Source organism: Pelophylax lessonae (genome assembly GCF_965119305.1).
Source record: "Pelophylax lessonae genome assembly, chromosome: 11".
NCBI classification, from domain to species: domain Eukaryota; kingdom Metazoa; phylum Chordata; class Amphibia; order Anura; family Ranidae; genus Pelophylax; species Pelophylax lessonae.
In genome coordinates, this window is record NC_138778.1 from 134191967 (window position 1) to 134202051 (window position 10085).

Genomic DNA, 10085 nt, shown 5'->3' on the forward strand with positions numbered 1-10085 from the left:
CTAATTCATCCCAAAGGTGTTCTATCCGGTTGAGGTCAGGCCAGTTAAGTTCCTTCCTCCCAAAACTCACTCATCTATGTCTATGACCTTGCTTTGTGCACTGGTACGCAGTCATTTTGGAACAGGAAGGGGCAATCCTCAAACTTTTCCTACGAAGTTGGGAGCATGAAATTGTCCAAAATGTCTTGGTATGCTAATGCCTTAAGAGTTCCCTTCACTGAAACTAAGGGGCCAAGCTGAAAAAGACCCCAACACCATAATCCCCCATCCACCAAATGATTTGGACCAATGCACAAAGCAAGGTCCATAAAGACATGGATGAGCGGGTTTAGGGTGGAGGAAATTGACTGGCCTGCACAGAGTCCTGACCTCAACCCGATAGAACACCTTTGGGATGAATTAGAGCGGAGACTGCGAGCCAGGCATTCTCGTCTTCTGGAAGAATGGTCAAACATTTCCATAGACACACTCCTAAACCTTGTGGACAGCCTTCCCAGAAGAGTTGAAGCTATTTATAGCTACAAAGGGTGGGTCAACACACTATTGAACCCTACAGACTAATGCCTCGCACACACGCAACGATTATCGGCCGACCGATCGGCCGTCTTTTGTCCAGTGTTGTTGTGTTGGTTGAAATGTGCTCTAGACTGCGCATGAATTTTCTCGGCCAACAAAAACCAACTTCAGAAGTGATGTCATGTGCTTGTTTACTTTCCGTGTGTTTTTTCTTCTCTGAGCATGCCCAGTCTTGCTCATCAGATTTTTGTCTGCCGAAATCTGTACTGACTGACGGAAAATCGGCCGTTATGTTGACGGCCAACAAAAATTTTATAGACTGCACACCAGATTTTTTTTGGCCGAAAAGTCGGAGTCGGTTGTCGAAAGCATCATACTAACGAGCTGCAAATCGGCCGATCGGACGTTGGGCGAAAATTCACAGCCAACTATCGATGCGTGTGTACGAGGCATTAGACTGAGATGCCAATAAAGTTCATGTGCATGTAAAGAGAGGTGTCCCAATACTTTTGACAATATAGTGTATATCCCATAGTTTGTAGACTCTAACATTCACACAGACAAAATACTATATACTGATTTGAATTATTTTTAGCAAAGAAATGTAACATAACCTTTCATAATGAATTTTGGCCAAAATGTAATTTGCAAAATGTTATAACACAATCTAAGTAACTTTTTTTTTCAAAATGTTATTTTTTTTTTCTTCATGTAGCAAGAAAAAAAAAAAAACTATCTGTCTCAAAATGTTAACCTCCTCACATCCGCGCTACAGCCTATATACGGCTGCAGCGCGGACTCGAATTTTCGGGAGGCCGTTTTTAAACGGCCTCCAGTGACACGCCCCCCCGCGCGCTCCTGCGAGCGCGCAGTGGGGAGAATCTGTGTCGGCCGTGTCCCTTGGACACGGCCGATCACAGATCGTGGTGAATGGCCAATCACAGCGGCCATTCACCACGTGATCAAGCCGTCCAATGAGAGATGATCTCATATGTAAACATATGAGATCATCTCTCATCGCCGGCGCTCCTTCCTCACACAGACACTGCAGTGTGAGGAAGGAGGGGGAGCCGACAGCCGCTGGGGACACAGAGACATGTAATCAGGGCACTGATCACCAGTGCCCTGATTACTGAAGGTAAAAAAAACACACACATTGCCCCCCCATCAGTGCCCACAGTGCCCGCCATCAGTGCCCACAATCAGTGCCCATAGTGCTGCCAGTCAGTGCCCATCAGTGCCTGCTCATCTAGGCACTGATGAGCACTGACTGGCAGCACTATAGGCACTGAGTGTGGGCACTGATGGTGCTGCCCATCAGTGCTCATCAGTGCCGCCCATCAGTGCCACCCGTCAGTGTCCATCAGTGCCGCCTATCAGTGCCCATCAGTGCCATCCGTCAGTGCCACCTCAGTGCCCAGCAGTGCCACCTCTCAGTACCCAGCAGTGCCGCCTCTCAGTGCCTATCAGTGCCGCCTATCAGTGCCGCCTATCAGTGCCGCCTATCAGTGCTCATCAGTGCGGCATATTAGTACCTCCTCATCAGTGCCCATAAGTGCCACCTCATCAGTGCCCATAAGTGCAGCCTATCAGTGCCCATAAGTGCAGCCTATCAGTGCCCATAAGTGCAGCCTATCAGTGCCCATCATTGCCGCCTCATCAGCGCACATCAGTGAGGGAGAAAAATTTACTCGCAGAAAATAAGAAAAACTTTTTTTTTTTTCAAAATTTTCTGTATTTTTTCTTTTTTTTTGTAAAAAATAAAAAACCCAGAGATAATTAAATACCACCAAAAGAAAGCTCTGTTTGTGTGAAAAAAATGATAAAAATTTCATATGGGTACAGTGTAGCATGACCATGCAATTGTCATTCAAAGTGTGAGAGCGCTGAAAGCTGAAAATTGGCCTGGATGGGAAGGGTGTTTAAGTGCACAGAAGGCAAGTGGTTAAAAAATTAATTTGGGTACACTGTTGCATGATAGAGTAATTGTCATTTAAATTGTGACAGCGTTAAAAGCTGAAAAATGGTCCGAGCAAGAAGGGATAAACAGTCTGCTCTTGAAGTGGTTAAATTGTCCTTGCACATAATTGGTTATTCTTTGCAAAGTGAACATTCACCACATTCATTAAACTACATAAAAATGAATGGGAAAAGTAAACACCCTATTTGCCTTTAGTAAATGAACACCATTGTCATAGGTGCTTTTAGTAATGGATCCTCTGCTCTTTCTGAAAATAGAAAGTGAGTTTTACTATACTGATATTAATTCTGTTCCCGGAAAATTTGGTCTTCTAGGCAACCGCCTACTATTTTGTATAATAATCTACTGCAAATTCTAGAAACAGTTTGTATAAGGAAAAAGAAACATTTTTTTCTATGGATACATTTCAAATTAAACAGCTTTTTTGAATTATTGACACAAGTCAAAAAACTAGACTTCTGTGTCTTGCTAAAATCTACAAATGAAGATTTATTTTTAATGAATTTTCTAGTACGGTGGAGACAATCTTTCTAAAAACTTTGTGAAATGATATTCTGAAATCCTGGTTCCTCAGACTGTAAATCAGAGGATTGAGAAGAGGAAGAATCACTGCATAAAAGACAGATGCCACTTTGTCATGAGCAAAATGTTGGTTAGGGTTTGGCCGAAAATAATTAAATATAGAAGAGCAATAAAATATGAAGACCACCGTCAGGTGAGAGGTACACGTAGAGAAAACTTTACTCATTTTACCTTTAACTTTCATTTTCAGGACAGTTTTGAATATAGAGACATAGGACAGGATGATCAGTGTTAGCGAGCAAACTGCAAGGATGCCACCCAAGAGAAAGATGAGTAGAATGTTGATGTAGACATCACTGCAGGAGATCTGAAGCAATTGTGGAAGGTCACAGAAGAAACTTTCTATAATATCTGATCCACAAAATGTTAAATTTAACCCACAAAATGTGTGAATTAAAGCATTAGCACAAGCAAGCCACCATACTATGGAAGCCAACTGTACACACACTTTCCAATTCATGATCTGTGTGTAGTGTAATGGCTGACAAATGGCGGTATATCGATCATAGGACATGACAGCCAATAGTAAAAATTCAGTAGTGGCAAAGAGAAAAAAAAAGAAGACTTGGGTTATACATGCTGGTATGGTAATCTTTCTGCTGTTGGTGTGAAGGTCAAATAGCATTCGTGGGACAGTTAATGAAGAATAACAGAGGTCCAAACTGGCCAGGTTCCCAAGGAAGAAATACATAGGTACATGGAGGTGAGAGTCAGTGACTATGAGGAAAATGACCAGCGAATTCCAGAAAAATGTCAGAAGGTAGATGAGAAGGAAGAAGAAAAAGAGAGGGAGCTCAAGAGCAGGCAGGTCAGACAGTCCGGAGAGAAAGAATTCCTTCAAAATTGTCTGATTTCTCATTGCAGAATGTTTCCTATTATATGGTAGGAAAAGTGAATGAAAATATACAAAACATAAGTATAAGTAAATAACAAATTTTAGACTCCATTCACATCTGAGCTTATTGTTTTCAGATGCTTTTTTGGACGTTTTTCTGGCGTTTTTTCGGGTGCTTTTTGCAGGTGTTTGGAGGCAGGCATTGACATCTGACCAAAAACGCCTGTAATCTGCCAAAAAATAAGCCCATGTACTTTTTTGAACTTCAGGTGGTTTGCTTCAGACGACAAAATGCTCATATGTGAACAGGGGCCATTGAAATGAATGGGATTTTGCTTGTTGGGCGTTTTGGAACTTCAGAGATGAGTGTTTTACAAGCTGAAAAATGCTCAGATGTGAACAGGGCCTCAGCAATTCATTGACAGGCTTTACTAATCCAATAGAAGAATTCTCCAACAAAAATGTTGACTAAAATTGTATGCAGAAAACTTGATTCAGTTTCTTGTTACTATGAATGGCATAATTTCATCAAAACTCTTGGATATTCACTTAAAAATGCAGGATGCATGGTGCAATGTGTAGCTTAGTTTGCTTATTGTCAAATTCCTCCCTAAGGGCCCTTTACACAGGCAGACCAATCAGGACCGATCGTTTTTTCAAATGGACCAGATCGGACCCTCCAGTCTCTTTTATGGAGCAATGAGTGTCAACAGACATCGAATCCTATGTGCTAAAAACAGACAGATGGGGATCTGTTCCCCATCAGTCTGGCGGATCAGATCAGAAGCCAGTCGGATGTAAAGGTGGTTCGTTTACATCAAACTGCCCATAGAGGACAGTGGTCTGTGTCTATGTTCACTCTACCTGCCCATCGGAGGATCAGCGGACAGATTCCCCACTGAGCAGATGGACTCCAACAGAGCCCACCCTGTGTGTAAGGGGCCTTAAAATTAGGGAATTTATGCTATAGATCCCAGTCTGTATGATCAGGACCCCAAATTAGGCTTCAAAATATGTGATTAAAATGTCCTAAATGTAATATATGACATTGATCACCTGCTCAATGGGCTTCTGTTTTCTGTTTGAACTGCTTATCTTCACCCAGTTAGGAATTCAAAAGCAGCTCAAAGCAAGTTGAGTCAAATGTAAGACAAACGCATCTGAAAGCACATTACATTTGCTCATGGACACAGACCCAAAAGCTCATTGACACAGAACCCAATTTATTCTGGGGTTTAGTATGTTTTCTCCTTTGACAACACAGAGCTGAATAGATCTTATAAGAGAAGCTGGGAATTATCAATCTACAATAGCATTTAATGGACCTTATATTGTGCTAAAGACATGCCTATATACTTATCCCTATATGGAACATTAGGATACTAAATTTATTTTTGATTTTACATGGGATCTGAGGATTTTACCACCAAGCAATTATACCTTTTTTTTAATATTACAGTACAGAGTCTGTTTTGGTCCATGTGGCCCCTCCCCTATTTTATTATTTTGGGTCATTGTCATGCTTGAGGACCCATACACGACCCATCTTCAGTGTTCTGGCTGAGAGAAGAAGGTTCTTATTCAAGATTTTATAATACATGGCCCCAACCATTGGTCCTCGATTTAGTAAAGTCGGCCTGTACCTTTAGCAGAGAAACAGCCCCAAAGCATAATGTTTCCACTTCCATGCTTGACTGTAGGGATGGTGTTCTTAGGATCATAGTCAGCATTTTTCTTCCTCCTCAACAAGTTGAGTTAATGCGAAAGAGCTCAAATTTGGTGTCATCTGACCACAGCACTTTCTCCCAGTCCTGCTCTGAATCATTTAATGTTCATTGGCATGACTGTACATGTGCCTTCACGAGGAGGGGTACTCGGCGGCGGCTTTGGAGGCAGAAAAATGCTGACTATGACCCTAAGAACACTATGCCTACAGTCAAGCATGGAGGTGGAAACATTATGCTTTGGGGCTGTTTCTCTGCTACAGGCTGACTTTGCCGCATTGAGGGGCCAAAGGATGGGGCCATGTATTGTGAAATCTTGGATGAGAACCTTCTTCCCTTAGCCAGAACACTGAAGATGGGTCATGGATGGGTCTTGCAGCATGACAATGACCCAAAACATACCTTCAAGGCAACAAAGGATTGGCTCAAGAAGAAGAAGCACATTAATGTCATGGAGTGGCCTAGCCAGTCTCTAGACCTTATTCCTATAGAAACCTTAAGGATTTAGAGAAGATCTGTAAAGAAGAGTGGACCAAAATCCCTCCTGAGATGTGTGCAAACCTGGTCACTAACTACAAGAAGCACCTTACCTCTGTGCTTACCAACACCAAGTACTAAGTCATGTTTTGCTTGAAGATCAAATACCTATTTTACTTACTGAACTGCAACTCAATTCAATTCAACGCAAATCATTGAGGGTCAGCATGGAGGAGCCTAATTGGTGCAGAATGCACTGTGCAGGGCTCAGTGCATTGCAGCGTGATCAGCGGGGCGACCACCCTGCAAATTTGGGTGTTCTGCATATGACCAAACAGGCAAATGTTTGGCCCGAACGAATGCTTGTTCTGAACCGTTCCCCCATCCCTACAACAGAGCAAGGTCAGGAGCAAGCCAGGTCAACAGGAAAAGATCAGATAACATGAGCAGGAATCCAAGAACTCAAGTCACATGGAAGCTGAAGAACATCCAGTGATTACCATACATCTGCACCTCCTTTAAATAGGCAGATGGCACCATTCCCTGGATGGGACATACAGTACTTAGCATAAATGAGTACACCCCTTTCGAAAAGTAATTTAATCAATATCTCAATGAACACAAGAACATTTTCCAAAATTTTGACACAACTGAGCTTTATAGAACATTTGCTTAGCTCATTACATGAAACCAAGGTTAATAATATAACTTAGATTACAAAATCTTCAGTTTTACTCAAATTAGTAGATGAAACGTGAATACACCCCACAACAAAAAAATACTACATCTATTATTTTGTATGACCTCCATGATTTGTAAGGACATCACCAAGTCTTCTAGGCATGGAATTAAGCTGGCGGCATATTGTGACATCTATCTTTCTATCATCTATCTTTCTATTCTTCAAGAATGACTTTTTTAGAGCCTGGACGCTGGATGGAGAGTGATGCTCAACTTGTCTCTTCAGAATTCCCCATAGGTGTTTGATTGGGTTCAGATCTGGAGAAATACAGTACTTGGCCACTGAATCACCTTCACCCTGTTCTTCTTCAGAAATGCAACAGTGGCCTTAGATATGTATTTTGGATCATTGTCATGTTGGAAAAATGCACGACGACCAAGGGCACGAAGTGATGGTAGCATCAATGAAATGCAGCTCCCCGACACCAACAGCACTTATGCAGCCCCACAGAAGGACACTGCCACCACCGTGTTGCACTGTAGACACCATGCATTTTTCCTTGTACTCCTCACCTTTGCAACACCATACAGTTTTGAAGCCATCAGTTTCAAAAATATGCAGTATTTAAAGCCACTATACTACAATGATTCCGCAAACTGAATTCCCTGATGATGGATTGAGTCAAACTATGTTTATTTGTGAACTATTCTGCTCACGCAAACGCAAAGCCTTTATCAAAGTCTGCATAGACTTGTTCAACTGCAATATCCATTTTACATTAGCCTATCAAGCTGTTCTTCACGTCCAGCTCCCCTAACAGCCAACAGTATTTATTCCAAAGCCCAACAGTGCCTGAGAAACTCCTAACCAAGTCATCTATACTAACGAAGGAGAAGACTCAAATGACTCCCACACAGCGGGAAAAAACCTTGCCCTGCTAACTGATTGGCTCTACTTACTCGAGTGCCACACAGATTGGACTATGGTACTCTTTCCATGAAGTTTCAGTACCTGAATCTTTAGTTGCTATAGCCTATCTGTCACGTTTTTGCTAAAATTGCACTACCCTTTCTTCGATATATAACACCGCTGGGTCCCCCTTGAAACCTTTTCTATAGGGGCTGCCTACAAAGCTTCTTCCTCCCCGCTCATACAGTATCTAGGGACACCACTGTCGCTGCCTATTTTACTATAGAAGAAAACTTTTTGTTCATTGTGGTAATGGGGAATAGGCTATCAAACACTAAATTCCTCTTTTGGTTCAAGCATTTTATGTTATTTGTTCTCTGCTTACTGTTAGAAATGATGCTATGGTCCGCTTTGCCTACTCTGTATCTGTGCCCTCTGAGACAAATCATACAAAATCTATGAGAGAAGCATACATGATTTTTTTCTAGCAACAGATATCCCCTTCCCACATTACCCGCATATACTGTATGTGCTTACATCCCGTTATAATTTCTTTACCCATATACCATATGCAGTATCCCAGTAGGCATATAGTCTCATGGAATGTTAAGGGCTTTAGGTTGCCCAATAAAATAATTAAGGTGTTACTTCACCTAAAAAAAGACTTTGTGTTGACATATAGTAATATAAAACGAGAGTCGCGCTAAATGTGCAGAACTGTGAACTCATATAGAGAACTAAAGTCCATAAACCATGCGTAACACCAAAGGCTAAGACAGAGGGATAAGACCATCAATACAGTTCCAAAGAGATAACAAGTATATGAAATGAAGTTCATATGGTCGTCCACCCAGGTGTATGTATATGAACACAGACAATCAGTGAAACCTCCACCACATGAAGCCTCTTACCAGAGGAAGGAAGGGTTAAAGCAGTAAGTAGTTATGGGACTACTACCACCCATATCCTGCAAAGCAGCTCCTAAAAGTCCACTCGAACTTCTTCAAAAGAAGCGAACCATTTGGGATAAATTCCAAATCCACTGGAATGGGCTGGATCCACTTTTAGCAAAGTATGCATATAATACAAAACGGAAACAAGCCCATGGCGTGATAACGTTTAAAACATTTAATGAAAGATAAAAGACATGCACTCACCCTGAGGTGAACATAATACAGCAAAAGTGTAAATAGATGACACCAAGGCACAGGGCGGGCAACTCCGATATTCGGGCGTGATAAGGAGTGTAGACTCAGCACCTCCCGAAGCTTTTCGTCCACCGACGTTGTCAAGGGGGTATGGAAAACACTCATCACGCCAATCAATATAAAGTAAATCTAGGAGGAAATGATATGGAACAGCTGGTACTTCCTGTCGTGACCACTCGGCAGGAAGTGATGTCAGCATCACATGCCCAGGATTCGGCCAATGCAAAAGGCCAAGGAACTGGGTCACTTCCTGTCGTGACCACTCGGCAGGAAGTGATGTCAGCGTCACATGCCCAGGATTCACATGCCCTGAATAACTAAAAGAGACCAAACGGCCTAATTCAGCAAATATAAAACAAAGATTAATAATAACACACCCGATAAACAGAATTGCCGCTGTGATTTGGTGTCCTCTGCACAATAATAAAAGAAATAAAATGTACAGGATCACATAAAACTTATATAAAACATTCACAATGACACAGTAATATAAAATTAAAAAATATATGTAACCCACACAGGGTCACTCCTAAAAGGAGGTGACCCTTTCTGGTTCCTTTCCGACTGACATGTTGCGTTCAATCATCACTACTATTCCTAAACTGGAGAAAGTTCCTACTTCCACAACTAATTATAGACCTAAATCACTCATTAACACAGATGTAAAAATCTTTGCAAATTTTATCCACCAAGCTATCCAGTCATGAGCACCTTCTCTGCTTCTATCGTTGGATGCAGAGAATGCGTTCGATAAGGTGCACTTGGGATTCTTAAAAGAGGTACTGACTAAATTTAGCATTGCTGGGTGGTTCCAGTCTGCGATACTATAATTTGTACTCCAACCGTACGGTTAGAGTGCTGACAGATGGGACCCTATCTAAACTCTTCACAGTTTCCAATGGTACCTGCCAGGGTTGCCCGCTCTCCCCTCTCATTTTTGCTCTCTTAATGGAACCTCTTGCAGCAAGGTTAAGAGAGGACAAGCGCATCTCAGGTATTAATCACAACGGTATGGAACACAAAATAGGCCTCTTTGCTGATGATGTCATACTCATGATTATTGACCAAACAAGGTCCATCCCAGTAATCCGAGATATACTCGACCAATTTAGTTTAGCATCCTCCTACAAACTTAATTGCTCTAAATCTCAGATCCTCCCCCTAAACCTCA

General features: G+C 41.9%; 1 protein-coding gene across 1 annotated transcript; it reads right to left on the reverse strand.

Annotated features, from left to right (window-relative positions):
* Nucleotides 1-2972: 2972 nt before the first annotated feature.
* LOC309567429 (olfactory receptor 5B12-like) lies at nt 2973-3938 on the reverse strand (the record flags this gene model as incomplete). The annotated part of the gene is made up of 1 exon (XM_082272828.1): nt 2973-3938. One exon carries the CDS (start codon nt 3936-3938, stop codon nt 2973-2975), a length of 966 nt encoding a protein of 321 aa, XP_082128954.1.
* Nucleotides 3939-10085: the final 6147 nt, after the last annotated feature.